General features: G+C 39.6%; 2 protein-coding genes across 6 annotated transcripts in view; one reads left to right on the forward strand and one right to left on the reverse strand.

Annotated features, from left to right (window-relative positions):
- Positions 1-8519: 8519 nt before the first annotated feature.
- Positions 8520-12464, forward strand: LOC104589383 (cytochrome b5). Its single transcript, XM_010247689.2, has 3 exons — positions 8520-8836; positions 11675-11741; positions 11842-12464. Exons 1-3 carry the CDS (start codon positions 8750-8752, stop codon positions 12093-12095), a joined length of 408 nt encoding a protein of 135 aa, XP_010245991.1. The 5' UTR covers positions 8520-8749; the 3' UTR covers positions 12096-12464.
- Positions 12465-17821: 5357 nt separating this feature from the next.
- LOC104589382 (BTB/POZ domain-containing protein At5g48800-like) overlaps positions 17822-23698 on the reverse strand; it is a 73261-nt gene continuing 67384 nt past the window's right edge. For 4 of the 5 annotated variants that reach the window (XM_010247686.3, XM_088896874.1, XM_088896875.1 and 1 more), the window contains 2 exons: positions 19215-20390; positions 17822-18664 (listed from right to left, as the gene is read on the reverse strand). In XM_010247686.3, the coding sequence (XP_010245988.1) occupies positions 18128-18664; positions 19215-20390 (1713 nt within the window). In that variant the 3' untranslated portion in view covers positions 17822-18127. Of the gene's footprint in view, positions 18665-19214; positions 20429-23698 lie in introns of all 5 variants that reach the window. The other variant, XM_088896876.1, reaches the window with a different exon arrangement.

The following is a 23698-nucleotide window of genomic DNA, read 5'->3' on the forward strand; positions in this document are numbered from 1 at the left end:
CAATCACAAATAACTACCTAAGGTAGGCCAATGGGGGCTCAAGCCGAAACCCATCACATACAACCTAAGAGGGCAACAACCATCACAAAATCAAAATAAAGGGAAAAATAACCAAAATACTTCTACTGAATAACAAAGGATGCTCACAAAAAAGTATGAATATCATTCTTTTCATTAAATCAATTGTTTTTACAATATAAATGTACAAACATTCTACTCGTCGAACCACTCTGCTACCGAGCAGTCTCATCAATTAAAGCCTCTAGCTTCTCTTCAGTCTTGGTGATACATGCCTAGACAACCTTCAGGTTCTTGCAGAGATCATTGGAGGCCTATGCAATCAGCGAGCTGGATTCTTTATACCCTGCCTTTTGGAAGACATGTTCCATATGAACTAGCAGTTCCTCAATTCAGTCCATCTTGAAGCCCATTGCAACAAAGGATGAACATGTCTTCAACCATCGCACAAACAGAGGCCATGAGAGCTCGTCTATAGATTGGGACATGATGGTGTTCATCTAACCTGCCACTATATTCAAGGAAGCACTCATGACCACAGGCGGGAACTCAGCAGTAGGAAACCGCCCCTTGAACCATGACTAGGTCAGACACCGAGAAGCCAACAAGCACAAGCTCCTCCCTCTCATATTAATCCTTCAACTCTTGGCGCATTATTGCAAGTTCATTGGCATGAGATAAATAATCCCCTAGCTATGCAGCTAACTCAGTAACCTCCACTTGAACTGGTTTAGACGCAACCTCTGGATGGTCAGGACGCTCCACTACAACTTCAGACGATGAGAGTTTTACAACTGGAACATCTTCGTGAATATCCCCTCACAATCAGCAAGTACGACATCCCTGTCATGAGCAATGCCTCCCAGATTGACATTTGAGCCAATGACTGTATCACCTATGTTGGATGATTGCTCTTTGGGTGACTCTCTCCCTTCGCCAGGAGGCTGAAGAGATTTCAAATCCTCCATTAAACACCTAACCACAAGCGTCACAAGCACGGTAGCCAAATCGACATCACACACTCCCTGTGGCAAAATGAACAGGGCATCATGAACACAAGCAAAAACAACATATCAAAGGATTAAACATACAACTTACTTACACACACCTCTTTATTTACAACACTTTCAGATGGTGCTTGAGTGGTGACAGACTCAGGGAAATCTTCCCTGACTTCCACCTGTTTCAAAACAAAAGCCTACAATTGCACATTTAGTCCAAGAAGAAAAGAAAATACTAATCAAAACACATACTGAATCAAATATCAAGCACACTTACCAATTTAGAAACCCGCGACTCCTTTCTTTGAACACGGGGAGCCATTTTCTTCACCTATCCATTGGTGATGGGAACTATGACAATAGTAGCAGGAGGGACTGGAACCGCTGACTGTACCGACTCCATGTCAGTCTTCTCCCCCACTTCAGGCGAAGGATCTAGGAGATCCTGAGCATCATCTCCAGAATGTTCCCATGAAACACCTTCATCAGCAACAACATGTTCTTCTTCTGCTTGGGGCGCTATGGCATTAGATATGGCCATCGGATCACCGGCAGGCCTTGGTCGGTGCCTAGAGGCCCCTGCTCTTCCATAGTCACCTGGGCTACACGGGGACCACCAGCTTTCGAAAGGGCCTCTCCACCTTGCCTAGTTGCGTGGCTTGGTGGTGGGGCCATTACATGTCCGAGGCGGGGCTTGGTCACCATGAACATCTATAGCTCGCCAAGAAGGGCACTCGAATAGCCCAGGTGAATGGAACCGTGAACCTCTACATGCTTAAAACTGGCCTACAAAAAATGAGTAATTCCATGGAATGCCAGGCCGTGATGGCGCTGCCAGAAAACATCTTCACCCTAACTTCAAAAATTGCGAACCCATGTTACTGTATCCAAATTGACGAAAGAGACGATCAGGGTGATACGTTGTAACTTGTCCTTCTCCGACAAAATCAAGATAAGCGACCACACCAGGCCATAAAATTAGGCACGTAACACAAACGACAGGGTTCTCAACATCCACAACACACTACTAGTTACCACCCTTGGGAACATTAACCCCAATGCAGAACGACATAGCGTAATGGACTTGATGAGCATACAAGCGTAGAACAAAACCATCCAAAGAAGAAAATCTAAGTTTAACCTTGATGATCCCAAACTGCTTCCACCTCTTGGCATCGAGCCACTGCTTCCCACGACAAATGTTGAGAGACACATCCTCTGTTCGGTCACCCTCCAGAGTCACCATGCTGACAAATAGGCAGGACAATCGGTGGGGAGTGATGCTTAACTGCTCAACTGAAAGCGTTCACAAAGATACATAAATAAGAATGGGGCAAAGATGTAAGATGAGCGGCACTTGCAGCTTGGGTCCATGATCTGGTGAACTATGTCATCCATTTGGTTGTAGAGATAATTGAGGAACATGGATGCCAAAGGCAGCTGATGACCGTCGGCCGCCAAAACAGAGAGAGGAGCTAGAACCATACAAAGACCATAGTCGGGATTTCCAGGGAACAAAAACCGTGATACAATGTAGAGGATAAAAGCTTCAAGGTGGCATTGGCTGTCGGCCTTTCAAACCATAACATCAATCGAACTCTTGCCTTCAAACTAGAAAGCAATCCAGACATCAAGAGGTCACTTCCCATGAGTAGTAGACTCATCAACTTGTGCCTTGAAAATACTAATCTCCTCCGCCAACTCCGCAAATAGCTCGGAAGTAGTGACATCTTCCACAGTGATGCCAAACTCGCCGAAGGCACCAACAAAGGTATGTGTTTGACAGCACTAGTGGAAGAGGAGCAGCATCATGTAATTGACTCCTCTGCTGGGGACTGGGAGGTCCAAAAAGCAATCCATGAACCGAAGAAGCCCAGTGTTGTGGAGCAAACAACAATACATGGGGTTCTCCAGTATAAAATGTGCCCACGCTGAGTAGTTTACTAGTGACTTGGAGGCATCTATTTTTGGTTCGTGGCACTTAAAGGACACGGTGTGCTCCACACGAACATACAAGCACATCAGCTCCTTCGCTTCCATGGTGTCATATTCATCGTCCTTCCCTCAAGATACTGGCATCGAAGGCCAGAAACCTCTCCCACCATCAGCCATTTTTGTAGACTCATACTTTGAAAGCAACTTGGCCATGTCAACGTTCCTTATGAAATCAAGGAAAGGACATCCTGACTTGACGGTCTTCTTCTGTCTACGAGGAGCCATTACTAGCAAATATAGATGTGTGGAAGAAAATGAAGGGGAACAAGAAAATAGAAGGTGAAAATGAATGTAAACAAAGGCACTAACAGGATTCAAACAAGAATGAAAAGGCAAGCATAACAAGGGACCGAACAATGTCCTTTTTTAGAAACGTCACATGGGCCTAGCAGCCCAAACGACGCCGTGTTAAACTGAATGACATGATTACCAATCACCCACCGTTGCACAACCAAAAAATTGGCTGTTACAATTACACTATTGCCCTTAAGATAGGGCAGGACACCTGATAAACAAATTTAAATCAGTGCCACATCGTGTAGCTGCCAACTCAATTAGATAACCTCCAATCCTGATGCACACGCGACCCATTACACATGAATGCAAATCGATAGTTATACGTGAGGCATGATGAAGAAGATGCCACACACATAATGGTCAGCCATCTGCCATAACATAACAAAAGAAGAGGAAGATATAGGCTACCCTCTAGCAGTCCTCCCATGAAGCCAAGCATGCTTACCAACACATAGGGGGCTGAAAATTCTACCTAGACAATCGAAATGCCTAAAGTGTTTTTCAATAGAAATGCCCTGCCAAAAGACAGGGGGTTGAAAATCAAACCATAGCCAAAATTGTCTTTGGCAAAACATTTCCTATCAAGAGAAATAGGGGACTGGAAATCAAAACACTAGCTAGAAATTGTCTTTTGACAAACTACTTCCTATCGAGAAGCATGGGGCTGAGAACTTCGCCAAATGATCATTATATTGAAATGCTCCTCAACAGAAAGCACTCTGTCAAAAGACAGGAGGCTACGTATATCAAAGCAATCGACCCCAATAATCAAAATAGCCAATGCCAAATCTCAAAGATAAAATCAACAACCAATGGAGACAGACTCAAAACAACTGCCCCCACATGTCACCCAAATAGCACAAAAATACACCAAAGATAGAAATACTTATCGATAAACTCACACTTAACAATAACCAGGGGGGTTAACAATCTACCCAAATTAAAAATTAAATATACGCACAATCCGCTACGCACCTCAATCAGGAACAAGAACACTCATAGGGCCCAACCAAGTGAGCATACATTCCCAACTAGGAAACCCCTTGTAGGAAATCGTGAAGGGTCACAAAAACAAGAAACCACGATACTCATGATTCTCCACACCAATCCTCTAGCCTTGAAACAATGACCCTAACAAGCGCAATAATCCCCCAACTCAAAACATATCCCTTACCCTGCTACAGACCCCCAAAACGAACCAACGACACAAATGCTTATTGACAAGCTCACACTTACCAATAAGCAAGGGAGCGAATTGTATGTACATGTTGTCCATCACGACTACAATAGCACAAAAGGTGCTAAACCAATGCTACAGAGACACCCTTGATGAGTTCACAACTTGGCACATATTTGCAATGAGCTCAAAGCCTACACAGACTTGCGATGAGCTCAAAGCATGCACGAGCTCGCAATGAGCTCAAGGTCACTACAGACCTATAATGTACTCAAAGCCACACTACCGATGACGAACTCGAGGTCGCCACGGACCTGCGATGAGCCCAAAGCCATCGCGAGCTTGCGATGAGCTTAGAGCCATTGCGAACCTACGATGAACTCAGAAACACCGTGAACCTACAACGAGCTCAAAGACATCACGAACATGTGATGGGCTCAGAGCCATCACAAATCAGCGAAGCAAGTAGGGATGGGAATGGGGTTGGGATTTCTAGACCTGGTGGGGTTCGGGGTGGGGCATTTGAGTTTGGAGTTGGGGTCAAGGCATGTAAAATCCGGTCCCACCCCGCCCCATTGCCATTCTTAGTGTTAGTTTGGTATAGGGGTTCGAGCTAAGCCGATATTTGGCTTGCTAAGAAAGCATGAGGCTCGATCTTGGTTCAAGCTAGAGACTAGAGGTCGAGTTTGGCTTGAGTCAAAAGCTTGTAGTTGTAAGCTTGAGCTTAGCTTGGGTCGAACTCGACTGTGAGCCAAATGTTTTATAAAAATAATAAATTATGTACAAAAATTAATTTTTATTTGATATTTAAAAAATAAGAATTATAATAATTAGTTATTATTATATATAAAAATAAAAATATTATATATATAACATTTTTATTATATATATTATTTATATATGTATAATATTTTTATATTTATGTATGTATGTATGTATGTATGTATGTATGTATGTATGTATGTATGTATGTATGTATGTATGTATGTATGTATGTATGTATGTATGTATGTATACATATATATAGAAGTTCGATTAGGATCGGGAGCCTCATGAGCCAAGCATTATTAGGCTCGAGCTCAGCTCCATTAGCAAATGAACTTATAAATTGGTCTCTAGCTCGTGAAAAGCTCGGCTTGTGGCTACCCCTAGTTTGGTAGTTGGCACTAAAACTTTTGCCAAATTTTCTTGATAATGGAGGGCCAGGAAAGGTTGTTTGGGTCTAGGACTTGGTTGGCTTGGGCCCAAACTGCATTATGTGCTGGCTTCACTCTGAGCCTAATATTAACAATATTTAGGGCTGTTCGGGCCTGATCCAAACTACACTCTAAGTCTAATAACATATGTCTAGGCCTGGGTAGGACATCTGGGTTTGCCCATGTTAATTGATAAAATTATGATTTTTACTAATTAGAGTTTTAATTTAATTTTATAATCAACTTATAAAAAATAGAAAACATTATGTATATATTAATATATTATACCATATATATGTAAGATATTATATCTTACCATATACTGGAAGAACTTTGACAAATCAAACATGCCCCCCATGAATTTTAATAAGGGTAAACCTCTTAACTACCCCTACTATTCACGAAATTGACACATGGTACCCTTACTGTTTAGCCATTGTCTTGCGGTATCCTTAAGTCTTCGTACACACGTGACACCACGTGATGTATAAATTTTCTTTAAAGCCCAATTTCGCCCTTCGTCCCTCTCCCTTCTTCTTTACCATCCCTCTCCCTGGCGGCAGCTACAGTGAACCACTCTGCAACCGTTCCCTTATTGTTCGTCGCCGTGGTTGGAAGTTATAGCGGTGGCGGTGAGACCCATCGGAGTTTGAATCAGATTCCATCGTTGTTTGGGAAAGAGATGGAAGGTGCCAAGAGCAGCATGAGGCTTTGCCACGGTACTCACCCATAAGATCGGGCTTTGCCAAGAGATGGAAGGTGGCAAGCCCACATCATATCAGACTCTAGATTTCAATTTGAAGGTCGTTGGATGATGCGCCATCAGATTAGGCTCCCATTTCTTCGCCCACATCAGATCATGCTCCATATTTTAGTTTGAGCCCTGTCTTTGTCAGAGCCCTATCTTTGTGCAAACGGAGGTGGTGGTGGTCGTGATGGTGGTTCCGGCCGAGGCTCCATCCATGCACAGGTGGGGCTTTAATTGAGGTTTTTCCACCTGTCTTCGTTGGAGAGCAGGACGAGTTGAAGTAGGACGACCTCAACTGGAGAACTAACATCTGGTGAAGGAGCCAGGATGAATCATGCCTTTCACTTAAGGGGTGACACGCCGGTGGTGCCGATGGTGAAGCAGGTGGTGAAATTTTTGAAATTGAACAAGGCCATCATCATCATATTGCAGTGGTGATAAGCTAGCTGAAAGGTGGTCATCATTTGATTGCCATGGCCATCTCGTTCAATTGGTAGCTTCGCTGTGTTTGGTATGCAGATGCTGGTGCCACCAGCGACAATTGTAAGCACCTCATCGACTAAACCAGAGATGCGGCGGCGAGGTGAGGTGGGGAGCTTGCAATCAAACAGGGACGAAGGGGAGAGAGAGAGAGAGAGAGAGAGAGAGAGAGAGAGAGAGAGAGAACGAAGGAGAGGAAGAGAGAAAGAGTGGGAGGGAGCCCTTTGCCGGAGCTGCCGTCGCCTGTGACGGCTGTGCCGAGAGGGAGAGAGAACGAAGGGCTTATCGCAGGCACAATCATCATTCTCTCTCCCTCTCACAGCCGTCACAAGTGGTGGCAGCCACCGGCGAGGCTCAACCTATGCCACCCACTCCTTGGGCTCTTCTTCCTCCATGAAAATAACTTATTCAATTCGGTAGCCACCGGCGAGGCTCAATGTGCTTCGAACAAGCGATGCATGTCAGCATTTTGGGTCTCATCGATTGTTATCAACCGGATCTTTGCCGTATATAGGGAACCAACACAAAAAGCAAGTTGTAACGATGAGGGGGAGGACAAGGGTCCTTGAATCCGTTTGTATAAACAAAAATCAAAGGAGAAAAAAAAGACATGCATGAAGTTTGAAGATTCCAATTTTCCCGAGGCGCTGGAAATACAGACCGACGTTCAGATCTGCTGCGATGAATGGGTGGGTATTGATTAATATTGTGTGATTACCAAACTTTTGTAGTTCAGAAGTTGCAGAAAAGATGATGAAATTTGAGGAATAATGGATGGCAAATTTAACATTTTGTTTCCTTCCATTAGCATTTAATGGCAATGACAATTGTCAGAAAACTTATGGGTACCACAAGACAATAGCTAAACAATAAGGGTACCGTGTATCAATTTCGTGAACCGTGATTAATTTAAGAGATTTACCCTTTTAATAAATACCACCTTTATGATACACATTAATTGATTACAAGTTTTTCTGCTATATATACGTACATACATAAATGATTATCCCTAAGGTCTCGACCTGGTCAGGCCTAAAAGAAATATGGCCACCTGGGCTTAGAAATTTTTGGGTCGGGCTGGGCTGGCTATACTAGCCTAGAATGAAATGATCAATCTATGTAAAAGATGTTCTTTATTTTATCCATCAAAATATTAAAAAAACCCAAAAAAGTAAGAAAAAATCGTTCAGTCATTTGGATTCTTTTAAAACTTAGGAAATTATTGAAATTGACTTTACCAATTTAATACTTTCTCCAAAAAAAGTTGTAATAACTTCTCATAAACCAAACGCAGCCTTATAAGTTGCAAGTACGAGATGATGAATTTGAATTCGATGACGATGATGATGAGAGAGAGACGTTCTGGGTTTTGCCTCTAAGGCTAAGTCGAAGTCACTACAGGTCGTAGGCTCGTAGTGGAGACTTTGGGATCGAATCCCGCTTTCACCTGGGCTGGGGAATGGGTTACCTACTTGTCCAGCTGTGTAAGTTGTAACCCCTCCAAGATATTAAAAAAAAAAAAAAAAAAATCACTGCCACCAACCAAGACCGAAAAACAGATGCGAAATACCAAATACCCCCCACCAAGGCCCCAACTACCCACCACTAATTCCAACGCCTCTCATCAATTAAAACGCTCCTCTCCGTCTCTCTTCTTTGTTGCTTCGTTCTTCTCCTTCCTCTGCCTCCAAAGCTCAGCCTCTTTCCCTCCAGTTCCTGCCTCACTCTAATTCATCAGTCTACCTACACTCCACACAGGCTTTGGGGGGGTCTGGAGTTGGACCCTTACCGATCTGCATCTTTGTTTCTACTGACTAAGAAAGAAGAAAAGATAAAAATGGGTGCTGATGGTAAGGTCTACACCTTAGCAGAAGTCTCACAGCACAACAATTCTAAGGATTGCTGGCTTGTTATTGGTGGAAAGGTAACTTAATTCAATCAAATAGAGAATTTTTCTGTCTTCTTGGTTTAATCTCTCAACCCATGTGAGATAACAGTTACTTGCATGTGATTTTACTGATGGGTGGTCGATCAGATCAGATCGACTTCAATTATGTAACGTTGTACGTTGGATCTGTTGTTTGGGTTGTTGTAATCTTTGGATCTGGATTTGTTTATTGAGGGATTATCTGCATGAGTGAATTGGTTTTGCTCTCTTGCTCAGTCCTAAATACAGTTTATTGCATAAATGTATTTTCTTTCAGTTTTGGGGCTTTTTCATCTCCCCTTCGCTCAGTATGTGGAATCAGTAGCTTACATGTTAAGATGATAAATTGTGTGTCAGTATGCTTGCTGTGTGGCTAGCGTGTGGGATGCTTGTGTTTTGTCAGACAGAGGGTTTTATTGCCCTTGTCAAGTTGGAGGAAATATTTGCCATCTGGGTTTATTTTTTTCTTGTTTTTCCCGTTTTCATGCCGGTAAAGGCTTTTCTTGGCAGGGTTATCAATTATTTTACTTGGCTTTGCATATCATATATTATTTCTTCTGGACCACTGCTACTAGTGGCTGAAAGCAAGCAAGTGTACTTCTTTTCTTTTTGCTTTATTAGTGAGTAAAGGATCTGCTCTCAAGCATGGCTAAACATGGTTTTATGGATCTACCTTAATTGCAAAGCTGTAGGTTGGGGGATATTCTTTCATCTTTATGCCTATACCTTCTCTATTCTGTTGTTCAATTGGTGTTCAAATTAGCTACAGAATTTTGACAGCTTTACGTGTCCTGTTAGCCTTCTATACAATTCTTGCTTCTTTTCAGAGCATGCAGAGTAGTCTTGACCTTGTCAAATTGGTGGTACTACTTTTCAAAATTGGTTCAATTCACCCTCCATGATGCAGAGGGATTTCAATGTGTTGTTCACTTGTTCGTACAAAGCAAATGAAATAAGATGAACTTTTAACTACTTTTCTTACTCAGTGGACCATTTAAACTACACTTCTAATGGCATTTGTCTTAGTGGGAACTATGTCTAGGAGGTTTTTGACATGGATTGCCATGTACTTTGGAAATAGGTAGTTGTGTGTGATGTCTTTTAACTTTTAATCAAATGTTTGAATATAACATGCTTTGTCACATAACAAAGGAAAAACACACAAAAAAAGAGAACTTTCAAAGCACTGTTATTCATTATCTAGCATACATTTGATTACCATGGTTGTATCACTTATTTGGGTATTTGGAAGTCACCTAGTTTTTTTGCAGCCTTTTAAAAAAGTGAATGAAAATTGAAATGTGGTTATTTAGGGTTCCAGCAAATGAACCCGTCTCTATTTTTATTTATATTCCGATAATGTTTCATTTTATGTTATGAACTTATGGGTTCAAATGTTTTGAAGAACGATAATGAAATGTTTTCATTCCAAGTGGCACCTAAATAACACAACAGAGGATACCATCCTGACTAAGTTAACCAAGATCTAATGTTGTATATAATGGGTCACTTTGGAATTGTGTTTCCTTTAAGCAAATATATCTGATAAGTTCTTAGTGGTTGCTATAATTATGAAATGAGTCAAAATGGGTCACTGCATGCAATAAGATTTACTATTTGCTATAATTATTAATTGAGTCAAGTGTATTCTATTTGTTGGAACTTGGAATTATTGGGGTGAATACTTGACTTACACATTGTTTTAGATCTCCTAGGCAGATTAACTTTTTATAAAATTTACTACTTGTCCCTATTATGGTTTTCCTTGTTATCTTCACTTGTTTTTGTTTTTATTGTTTCACAAGTTTTCGTATTTTCTGCACCATTCTTTCCTGCTCTAGTTTCTATGTATTTGTTTCATTAACTAAATTTGTAAGATTGAGTTGTCTTACTTATTTCAACTTTAAGGGCAGCCCAGTGTACACAGCCTTACCCTGAGGGTGTTTCCAAGATTTGAACCCTGGTCAGGTTGCAATGGAGCAACCCAACTGTTGAGCCAAGGCCCACCGTCTATTACTTGTCTCAACTTTGTAATTTTTTATTGAGTGCTCCCTTTTTTGGGTGGTGGATGAGATTGGTTAGTACTTTGTAATACAGAATATCTGGGTGCAACTTCTATATCTAACGGAAACTCCATGTTACATGATTTTGTGATTTTACGTTTATCATGGGCAGCAGAAAGGCATCTAAAGGATCTGTGCCCCCATAGTTAGTTAGTTACCAATACCATATACTATTTCATCTCTTCCGCCCTTCATTTGCTGGAGCCTAAAGTCATCTGGAAGGAAGACGGGCAATCAGGCACACAAAAGTAAGCATTCTAGGGAATAGTAGGCGTAAGCAGTATGCAAAGGGAGTTGTGGTTAGTAAGGCATTCACCCATTGTTGTTCCCTCTTCATGATAAGAAACTGAATGCCCTTGTTCTTTGATGTGAGGGCCTAGTTTCTATAAATTATATGAGAGGATCTTGGCTAGATGGGTTTCTTCTTGGAGGTCAATGACATCCCTGATACTGAGAAAAATGCCTTTGCCATACTTGCTACTCGATGATCAGTCAATGAGTGTTCTGAGATTGATTGACCATTAACTGGACCCAGTCTGACAAGCATTATGTAACATTGCATTTATCATCATCATGTACGTCTCGTCCCAACTATATGGGGTCAGCTACATGAATCCTGTTTCGTGATTCCAGTTCTGTTCAGTGGTAAATAATATGCACTTAAATGGATGTAGTCTTGTTCTCTCTATTTTTGAATTTTAAGTTTGGTATATCTGTTTGGTGTCCTCTTTTTTGTTGACGCTGAATTCCACATTTCAATGTGTTGGAACAGGTATATGATGTTACAAAATTCTTGGAGGATCATCCTGGGGGTGATGAAGTTTTGTTATCAGCAACAGGTATTGACATAAAATGACAAATAAAATATTTAAAACATCCTTGTCCTTGTTTAAAAGTAATCGGGATATATGTACCATGCTTGTGGTATTTGGGTTGCAGGGAAGGATGCAACTGATGATTTTGAGGACGTTGGGCACAGTAGCAGTGCGAGAGCAATGATGGATGAGTACTTTGTTGGAGAGATTGATGCATCTACCATCCCCGCAAAGACCAAATACATCCCTCCCAAACAGCCTCACTACAACCAGGACAAGACTTCGGAGTTTATCATCAAGCTACTTCAATTCCTGGTTCCCCTTGCAATCTTGGGGTTGGCTGTTGGTATCCGCTTCTACACCAAATCAACCTCCTAAGTGGTCAAGAACATTGGTAGACAGTATTCCATAATAAGTTTGTTTCAGTGGTCAAAGACCCCTTCAAGTGATCTGTTTCATTGTAGTTGTTACAACCCAGGGGGCTAGTAGGGCAGTTAGTTTGTCCGGTAGCATAGTAACTTCTGTACTGCGAAAAATTCACTTGTTTCTAGGTTTATTTTTATTTTCGTGCAAGGTCTGGGCATTTCTTCTTTGTTAAACCTACCATCTGAAATCTCTCTTGGTCTTGGTTTTTTTTTTTTTTTTTTTTTTTTTTCTTGGGTCAGTTTTCCATTTTGCATTTCATCTTGCAGAGTTGACAAGTCATTTTGATATTACTGGTTAAGGAAAACATTAGAGTTGAAAACATTACCTGGAGGCACTGTTTTCTTTATTGACAGGTAGTTGGGCATTTAATCTAGACCATGGGTACTGTTCCAGCCCTTGGAAAGGCTTCCCAAAGTGGTTCTCTGCTCATGTTGAATCAATTTGTCATCTAGTCTACATTGGCCAAAATTTGGCCAACCATGGATTCTAAAACAAAAATTGCACTTTTTGGATGAATTCAGATGATCTCACTGACAGCAGGTATTAAAATAGTTTTCAACATGTCATTTGAAATGAAATGCACTGACGGTTCTCGGTCAGAGTATTCATTTCATTCAAATGTTGAGGTACCTCTTTGGTTTTCTATTGAACTAAATCTTCACATGTTTATGATCATCTTAACATCCAAACAAGCGCCTTCATCTGGGTCTACCCTCAAATTTGATGCTGAACGTTGCTCTTTGGTTTTCTATTGAACTAATGCTAGGGCGTGGAAATTTGGAATAAGGCTTTGGATGATGAACAATGAAACAAGAATAATTGCTTTTGTTCAAAGATTTTACCACTATACCAACTAAAATTTCAATACTTAGATGGCTTCGGTTGTCTGTAAGGTCCAATAGGTTTGACTATGATGCAAAAAATATGTAATATATAAAAAACTTATAACCAATCAACTGGCATCATAGATTTTCCTTGTCCAATAATACAGATACTACAAGACAAAGCTTCCAATGCTACCCAAAGTCACGTGAGATAAATGCTGGCAACTATTTCTTCTGGTGAAAGCCCGGAAAATTTGGGACATTGATACAATGGGTGGAGAAATTTTAGCCACAGAGCCCAAATTCCAAACCCTATAAAGAAGATGCGGATCAGCTATATCAAGCAACCAGTATGCAAATTAATTGAACCAGACGACAGTGTAGCATTGTAGCTAGTTCTGGAAACAGGGATGCTCACCACATCCTGGCTTTGCTTTGTTGTTGCCTTTGAAATCTAAATCCATATTCTCCCCTTTGACCCCATTTTGCTTGTAAGTTGTAATAGGTTTCTTTTAGACTCAGATCTTTTTTTGGTAAATTATTTATCCAGGTAAGTGCATTTACCCATGTTCTTTTATTTTTCAGGTAAATAAAATAATGATCATTTTAGCCATAAAAATTTCATTATCAAAAGGGGCATTTTTGTCCTATCCAAATATTGACAACTTTCCCCTAGATGGGAAAGTTAATTTATCCACCTAGGAGATGGGTATCACTTACCCGGGTAAGTGTGACATAAGAAAATAAACTTTCCCTGTTCCCCATATGAATCTGATAAAAGAACATGGGTTAATCCCATTGACCAACTTTCCCCCCTCTCAAAATCCCAAAAAAGAATGCCCCCTTAGTGACACTATTCATCAAGTTTTCAGTCTGATCCAGTTTTTTGTTCGATAAAGGTTGAAGTAGCTGAACTGAACTGAATGATTTATTGATTTGCTACCTCCTCCCTTTCTTTGCTTCTGGTGAGAAAAATTAAGAATAACCCAAGACACCACGTCCTGATGTATTCAAGTTCCCATGGATAGTTGTCCGGCCTGAGTCTGTTGGAGCTGGGGAAGATCTTCTACATAGTCCCCAACTACATTTATAGCTTATTACGTTCACAAACATCAAAACCTCTACCAGCAGTTTAAACAATTATTTCTAGTTGATTCTTGGACTGAATGAGACATTTCCGTGCTAAAGACAATGATTCAGAGTAATATGATTGCAGTGTACAATCACCAATGACTACAACAGACAATAATGAACTAGAGTTTAGAAACTTCCACAGGGTAACTCCATTGGCCAGGAGAGTATTTCAAAGAAAAACAATTTGGTTGAGTTTTAATTTGTAATTTGCAATAAAAGAAATCTTTCATTCTTATGCTACTCTTCATGATATGATATAACAATTCATGGCTTTCGTCCTCCTTTTCTGGAAGCCCATTATTGTCTATACAGGAGGTTTTCTCATTTTCCAAATGGAACTTGTAGACAACATTAAGCTCAGAGGAATCTAACCATGGTGCTTCTTCTCTTTAATATCGGATGAAATGGTTTGTCTGTAATTTGTAGTTAGTGATGATTCTAGGTCAGATGTCGCCATAAACATTTAAATTCTATTTAAGTCTTAAACTATAACTCCACCAATGTGAACTTGTTTTACACCACTGGTCCCAAGCACAAAAAAAGGAGGGTTGCGTCAAGTTGGCAAACGACACTAAAACTTTTGCCAAACAGGATTCATATAGCCGACCCCATATAGTTGGGACAAGGCTCAAATGATGATGATGATGATGATTCACTATAACTCATAATTGTCAAGGCAGGCACCTGGATTTTTTTTTTTATCACTAGACACCTGGACGACAAACATGAACTTTTGAAGATTTCAAAACTTGAACCAATGAGAAAGGAAGAACTTGAAGATTTTTTTCCAATTAACATACAAGACCAACCACCCCTTCTCATTTTTATTTATTATAAGTTTTTTCCTTTCATTTTTCTTGGACAATTTTTTTCCTTTTCTTTCACCCCTTTCGTTTTTCTTTTCTTGGGGCAAAAACAAGGGCTTTTCTTCTATACTTTCTGAGAGTTTTTGTTTTCTTCCTTTTGTTCTTTTTCTTCTCATGAATATGCTGATTTTCTATGTTTTGATATAAATACTTATTATTGATAACTATTAATGAAGGATGATTGTTGGTTGCTGTGAAACCTAAGGAATTACCCTAGGATCTATGCTTTTTTTTAAATGTGTCTATTGCCTAGGCCACAAGAGGCACTCCTTTGTCTCCTTGCTTCACTTTGGTGCCTTAACTACTATGCTATGTACATTCTCTAACTTTATAAAATTCAGTAGTTAACCCTCCCCAAGAATCCCCATTATATCTTAGTTTACTACTCTATGAGAGCACTTGTAGAAGCACCAAGTTGTTCTGTTGCCCCGAGTATTTGACAAATACAAAACATACACATACAACTCGAATTTGAAAAATAGTTTCCATGGTAATTACATAAACGTTTTGAGAGAATTAAAAGTTTTAAGAGGGTTTAAATGTCATTTAAGAACATGAAGTTGCAAACTGGAGAACTTCAGACATATGGAAGCAATTTTTGGTCTCAAATTTGTATCACTAGTAGGCAAGTGATGATCAAGTACGTGGTCCATTCAAGGCTACAACAAACTTGTGCCCTTCTGATGTTCTTATATTTTTGTATTTATTCATTCCAAGAAGCCACTGAATGGTTGTAAATCTTGTACACCCAAGTTGTAAATGTATAGCTGTACAGAGAGTGCAACATTTCAGCACCATTGTTTATTAACAAGGATTGTAACATCTATATAGCTCAGGATCACTGTCAACAGTTCACTACATAATAAAGTTGATGTTTGTGCAAATGGCCTGTGTTGATATTAACATATTGCATGTACAACATTTACAGCATACCATAAAATTTCTTTATTTTTATCTTCATTATTGTTTTCTTTTTTTGTTAGTTGGCATTGTTTGGAATCTAATAAAATTTGACTTGCAATTGATTTGATTTTTGGGATAAACCAAGTTTGGGATAAACGATATTGAAGGCTTCTTATGTCTTGAAGATATATAAAAATTTCATACTATTGAACTTGGGTATAGAAGGTACTTTTTCTTAAATAGATAAATAAAATTAAAAAGAAAGGTGTCTTTTAAAAGGTTCTTGAGAGCTTCAAGGTGATCAGTGGAAAAACATGGTGACAATGTCATATGCCCAAGCTTGCTTAGCTACTGGATTTCTAATTCATATTGGTTAGCAACAAGATATTAAGTGCCTAGGAGGGACCGACACAATGAAACTGTGTATCTACAAAGTTACAAATATGTGTTTCAGAAGGCTTGTAAAACAGCATGGTGGGGCTCCACCTTCTACAAGTTTTGAGATTTGAGGCATGTGATGTTTGGAGGGAGGTGAGACTAGGTTTGATAATTAATATCATAAAAAGTTAAAACCGATTTTAATGATCAAGGGCTTGTCTGAAGATTTATTTAGATTAGATGGCATGCATGGACAAGAGACATTCAGTCAGATGCTGAAGGATATCTGGAACAAAACAGTTAACTCCCGCGTTTGATAATTACCATCATATAAAGTGAAAACTGATTTTAATGATCAAGGGTTTGCCTCAAGATCTGTTTAGATTAGATGGCATGCATGGACAAGGGACATTCAGTCAGATGCTGAAGGATATCTAGAGAGCAAAACAGTTGCACTCAGGCATGGGCGTGATTTTCTCCCCTTTAATTAAGAAGGAAACATAAAAAAGGTAGGGGTGAAAGGATATTTTTTTAATGCACCATGGACATGCATACGTCCACAAACTAACACACAGCCAATATTTGTCACCATGACTCAGGAAACTTGAACTCTAACAATAAATTCAGTACTCAAATGTAGTCCAGACTGGCCTTCTGGCTAGTGTATGAGCTAGCTTTAGCTTTTAGAGCTTATGTGCCCACAAACTTTAAGTCCAAAGACTAGTCAACTTTTCAACTGGTTTTAACCTTTGAAGGACAGGCTATGCTGTCCACCAGAGGATGCTCCAATAACCCACAGTTATTGTTACTGAAACCACTAGCACAGATGGAAAAATTGTGTAGGCATCTTAATTTCTGTGCCACTAAGCTGGATCATTGCATTGCTAAATATGTCCTCGCAAACCTTTTAGCACCATTGGCAATTCAACCATGTTCATTGTAACTGAAAGCTGTTTTTGACCACTGTATGGAATTTAGTTACAGGGATGTTTGCCAAACAGTTGTTGGTTCACAGGACAAAATCATGCATATCAGTAAACAGCCCCTAAAATGTTTATTTTTCTTTAAAGCTGATAACAACTGGGGTACTTTCTGTTTCCTTGATATGTTTTAATTTCTGCACTTGTTCAAGCATTTCTTGTTTCTTTTTATTTGATAGTATTCATCTTCTTAATGTGTTTTTAGTTTTGTTAGTGCTGGGAACCTTCAATTGATAGGTAGAATTAATAAAGTTATGTTGAATATGCTTTGTTATAGTTATACTATTTGATCAGTTAAAAATTATACAAATGAAACTATCTACATGTCTGTAAAGATATTCTCTCATCAGTTGCAATTAAAGGATATCAGACGGGATCATCATCATCATCTAAGCCTTGTACCAACTACATGGGATCGGCTGCATGAATCCTGTTTCACCATTCTGTTCTGTGCTGTTCAGAGTGCCATATTCATCGTTAATATATCAGACATTCAGACTTGATGTAACTGGATTTCATCATTTTGAACTGATGCATCTTTACTTGATTCTTGAATTTGTTAGTGAGTGGAATTCTCAATTTTAAAGATGGAATTGCAACAAAAAAAAATGCAGTCTGCTTCAATATACAAGTATTTGATCAGTTAAACAGTTCAAAAGATTGTTTACACAAGTAACTTTCTACAATGCATCTGTAAAAAGACCGCCTCATTGGTAGAAACCAAAGGACATCAGAGCAGGACTAAGTACTCACTGATAACTTATCATCATTTCCAACTGTAGGTAAAGGCACCACCACACAAACAGGTGGGAAAAAAGGTGAAGATAACAAAGGCCACAGTGAGTGGAGAATGCGGTTACCAAATAGAGAAAGAGAAAAAGGTTCGAGATAACAAGATTTCACCTAGAGTATCTGCTGCTCATGTTCTCAATTATCTTAGAATCTGTTCTTTGTGATTGCTTTGAGGGTGAAGTTGAGGCCCTGGAAGAACTATGGCCAAAGAAGTTCAGCCTGCCAAGCTTCTTCGAAAATGACCATATAAACTTATAAGAACTAGATTTCTCAATGTCCCTTTTCATGCTAACATGGTCCTTCTCCAGATCATTGAGTCTCATCCGCAATCGGGCTAGTTCAAGCTTGAGTTCTCTGTTCTCTCGCCTCAATGATGCATAATTGTCTCGAGGAGACATTGCTGCACTGAGTGCACCACTGCTGATCCTCCATGACTGGTACATTGGTTTATGGTCATCATCTGGATAAGAGCAGAGCAAGGCATTCCTGAGTCTCACTTGCTCAAAGTAAAGCACTTGAACAATTGACTGGAGTGGAAGACGCTCATTTTGTGCAGCATGTGCACCTGCTTCCTGTGAGAGCTTTTGGAAATCAATCAGCTTGCACAGCCTCTTTTTCTCAGGATCAGATAAACCCTGATGAGCCTGAAACATGAATTCATAAAGGTAAAGACAAAATAACAAATTATTGGTACAAGATGATCACACTTCATCCTATTAAATCTCAAGATAAAATTTTAATAAGATGCAAATCAAAGACACTTTGTTGTCATGTTGAAAATTGAAGAGAAAGTGTCTAACAGGTCAGTTGGCCTTGTCAACATGTAACTTTTTTTTGATAAATTTGTCAACATGTTACTCCGGTGATAAGCTTAGTGGGAAAAGAACAAAAAGGAAAATAAAAGAGTTAGGTATTGTTATCTTTGCTAGGAAGTTGAACAAATTTGACCAGATAAAAAACCTGTGTTTCTGTAAAATCCAAAACATTTTCCCGTTAAGTGTTTAAGACAGTAGCTAAAGTTATTTTACTTATAAAAAAATCTAAAGCACTTCCTCATTTTCCCATTAAGTGTTCAAGACAGTAGCTAATGTTATTTTACTTACAAAAAATTCTAAAGCACTTCCTCATCGGAAATCTAAATCATTTTCCCCATATTTTATTATAAGAAAGGAAAATGAATGAAGAGATGCCTACTTTGAGATAAATATCAATGGCTCGGTATAGACCATCATGATTAGTGCGTGCATATGCAGGTAAAGAATCTGCGATGACCATAAACTTGGTGAGCTTGAGATTTGCATCAGCAGCAATTTCTGCTAGGTAATTGTCCAATAGTTTGGAAACTTTGAGCAATGAAGATTGAGAAGGAGAACAAGGGCTATCAGATTCATATGCAGATACATCTTCCACATCATCTTCACTATCATCCTGCTGAGAGAAATTTACCAAAATCCTGTGAACAGTGTCAACATCGAATAAAGTATCCCCAGCATGACGGAATGATGGGATCAGAAGATCATCAAGAGTAGCCATTTCCAGTTGTGATGCAATCCTCCTCTCAAGATCAAGTCTGCAAGCAACTGTGCAATCTAACATCACAGCAGTCCGTAGAAGTCCAAAAAGAAAACTGATAGGCACAGCAACTTTTTCTGTAGGCAACAAGCTGGTGATTGTCTCAACCATGAGTCTCTGCTCATTGCCAACAGAACCAACAACCAAATCAACTTTTGGCTGGGTAGATGCATTCCATAAGCTGGGTTTCTTGGCCAAAAACTTCTGAGCATAGTCGACAAGTGAAGCACCAATACTCTCTGGACGCACCCCTCTACATTTCATGGTTGCTATGACTCTTTGATATAAATCAATCCGAAGAACAGAGAGATCTTCAATCCACCAGTCTCCATCACATTTGGCTTGCTTATTCATGTGCAGCCTTCCAGAGCTGCTATACTCCAAGCGTGAAAAACTTGAGGCTATCTGCTCTACACATGCCTTGGATGCTATTGCATCAGTGCATCTGCTGACTATTTTAAGCTCATCAGCAAGAGGAAGCAGGTTTTCACACCACTGCAAGACTTCAACACACATTTCAAGGCTCTTGCAGACAACACTATCAAGATATGCTTCAGCACGAGAACCAAGATTGTCTTTTGAATATTCCTCGGTCATTTCAAGGAAATCAGAAACACAACAGAGTTGAGCAACATTTGAAGACGTAATCTCAAAGTTAATGCCATAGCAGAACTTTGCTGCCAAATCAAATGAATCAGCACCTCCTGGTAAGTTAAGAAGCTCCATCCGGGAAATATCAGAATCTCTATGCTCAGCAACTAACTTCCGGATTCGCCCACTTCGAGAGACAAGAGGGAACTGATTGCTCCAAATTAAAATGATTAGAACATATTTGGCTAGAGCAAGCAAAAGGAGTTATCTTTTATGCAGCAACAAAACTTGTATTTGCAGGAAAATAGTCAAAAAAACTATAAAAAATATCTGAGAGAGGCACTAAAAAATGTGTAATCATAAGAGACTACTTGTACCTATGCACAAATATATATCACACATGTTCGTAAATGCTTGAAACAATTGCTGTGAATTACATGATATTACTTTGAGATGAGACTATTTTCTTAACAAAACTCATTATAATCACTTCCCCATCTAATTGGTATTAGTTTTCCATACGATGAACTTCTTTTTGATCAACAAGCTATCATAAGCATGTCTCCGATCTCCATATAAGGGTTGATTGATCTGAATCAATTTCGTGGCCCTTAATGCTTCCCCAAAAGTGATAGTTTGGGATCTCATGAATCACATCTAATTAGTATCAACGCTCTCTAAGGGAATGATCAAGTTTAGAGTTCTTCCCCAAATACTTTTCTTTTTCCTGAGAAATGATGTTGAGAGAAAACTTGGATGGAATTTGAATCTCAGGGTGGAAAACAGAGCTTTGATTGAACATGAGCAAGAGGACTAAGGAATAAAATGATATATGTTATTATTTTATCCCCAATAATACCTGTCAGTTTGTCAATATCACAGGCCTTACATGAGTGGATAGAATTGGAATCTCAGAGAACTCTGACTGGACATGACCGAGATGACTAAAGAATAAATGATATCTGTTATTATTTTAGCCCCATTAATACCTTTCAGTATGTTAATATCAAAATTCTTATATGATAACAGTAACTATTCTGGTTTGATATTGTTGCATTAGCATGAAAATAGAGATCAGATCATTTCTATTATTAGTTAGGGTTCCTCCTTTCCTCTGTCCAGCATATGGTCATTCATATAATTGTAATTAGACATTATAATTTCTATTATTTCATAATTGAACGATATATTTTACTTATGTCAACTAGTTCAGATTAAATTCATCTAAAATAGACAGATCAAGAACACACATGCAGCATCAACAGAATGGTATTCTCAGTAAATCTTAATGGGAGTCATACAACTTGTAATAGCTGATTACTCGTGTGGGCTTTTTATTTTATGTTATTGGTTATGTTTGTGTTGTTGGGCCTTAAGTTATTAGGCCTGACTTAGTTCCTTTCATTTGAAGAAAACAGACCTTGAGAGTTCGGCAATGAGGGTTTAGAGAATGAGAGTTTCGAACATTACTCTAAACTTTGAATAATTACAAGGAGGCCCTTAGTTGGGCAAGAATTTACACAGAACATAACATAGAAAGGATGGGCCCAGAGTAAGGCCCATTACAGACAAGAACATAAACAGTAAGAAAGAATAAAAGAATAAACAGCCTATGGACCATTCGGCCCATCTTCTCTACACTCCCCCTCAAGCTGAGCATAGATGTCAATCATGCCAAGCTTGCTAGTATCATGCTGAAGTTTTGCCTTGGGAATGCCTTTGGTGAGAAAATCTGCCAACTGTCCTTCAGATGTGATGAAAGGAAGACATACTTCACCTGAAGAGACCCTTTCTCTAATGAAGTGTCGATCAACTTCAATATGCTTAGTTCTATCATGTCGCACTGGGTTGTGAGCAATGTTGATGGCAGCCTGATTATCACAGTACAACATCATTGGCTTGTCATGTTCAACCCCAAGTTCCTCCATCAATGATTTTAGCCATAAAAGTTCAGAGACTCCATGTGCCATGGCCCTGTATTCTGCTTCAGCCAAAGACCGAGCAACAACCGATTGTTTCTTGCTTCTCCAAGAAACAACATTACCAGCTACCAAGCTGCAATACCCAGAAGTAGATATTCTGTCATCAATGTTTCTGGCCCAGTCAGCATCGGTGTAGGCTTCAAGTTTCATGTGACCATGCTTGGCAAACAGAATTCCCTTTCCTGGGGAACCCTTCAAATAACACAGGATTCGCTCTGCTACTGCCATGTGAGTGTCTCGAGGAGCATGCATGAATTGGCTAATGCAAATAACTGCATATGCAATATCTGGCCGAGTCATGCATAGGTGCAGAAGTTTCCCAAGAATCCTTTGGAAGATTCCTTTGTCCTCTAACAATGTTCCATCTGAGGTAGAGAGTTTATGACTCATATCAATAGGAGTAGAAACTGGTCTAGCACCCATCTTCCCAGTTTCAGAGAGCAAGTCAAGAACATACTTCCTTTGGGAGATAAGAATCCCATCCTTGGATCGAACAACTTCTATGCCAAGGAAATATCTCAGTTCCCCCAAATCTTTAATCTCAAACTCTGTATGGAGGAAAGATTTGCGATCATGAATTCCTGAAACATCATTACCAGTCACTACAATATCATCTACATACACAATGATGTATACTGCTAGAGGTCCACTCCTCTTCACAAAAAGAGTATGATCAGATTGTGTCTGCACATAACCAAAGTTAACAAGTGTTGTTCTAAATCTCTCAAACCATGCTCTAGAGGACTGTTTTAGTCCATAAAGTGATTTCTTCAGTCTGCATACCTTTCCTTGCATGTCAGTTCCATACATCCCTGGAGGAAGAGACATATAAACCTCCTCATGTAATTCACTATTCAGAAAAGCATTCTTCACATCCAATTGATAAAGGGGCCAGTCAAAGTGAGCAGCTAAAGATAGAAGAACCCTCACAGATGTCATCTTGGCAACAGGTGCAAAGGTCTCCAGATAATCAATCCCATATGTCTATGTATAGCCTTTTGCAACCGGCCTGGCCTTGTACCTTTCAATGGTGCCATCAACTCGATATTTGATAGTAAAGACCCACTTGCAACCGACTGGATCCTTCCCTTCAGGCAAATCAACCACTTCCCATGTGTCATTCTTGTGTAGGGCATCAATTTCAAACCTCATAGCATCCCTCCATTTTGGAATATTAAGAGCTTCTGACACAGACCTAGGAATAGGGTTAGAAACAACAGAAGATAGATAGGCAAAGTATGAAGGAGGAAGCAACCTGTAAGAAAGGTGCTTGGAAATGCAGTGAGCAGTGCACTTCCGTTTTCCTTTCCTAACAGCAATGGGAATATCAAGGTCAGGGAAGGATGACTCGAAGGGTGCTGAAACAATACATGTTGTCTCATCTGTGACTGGAAGTGTATGAGGCTCATGTGTTGTGGGAGAAACAACCTGCCCATTTCTAGATCTTTGCCTTTGATACACCTTGGGATTGAGGATAGGACGAGGAGATAAAGGAGGAAGAACACTGGGACAGGGAGAATGGAACGACTTATC

The sequence above is a fragment of the Nelumbo nucifera genome, chromosome 1, assembly GCF_055504915.1.
Source record: "Nelumbo nucifera cultivar China Antique chromosome 1, China Antique-T2T, whole genome shotgun sequence".
NCBI classification, from domain to species: Eukaryota; Viridiplantae; Streptophyta; class Magnoliopsida; order Proteales; family Nelumbonaceae; genus Nelumbo; species Nelumbo nucifera.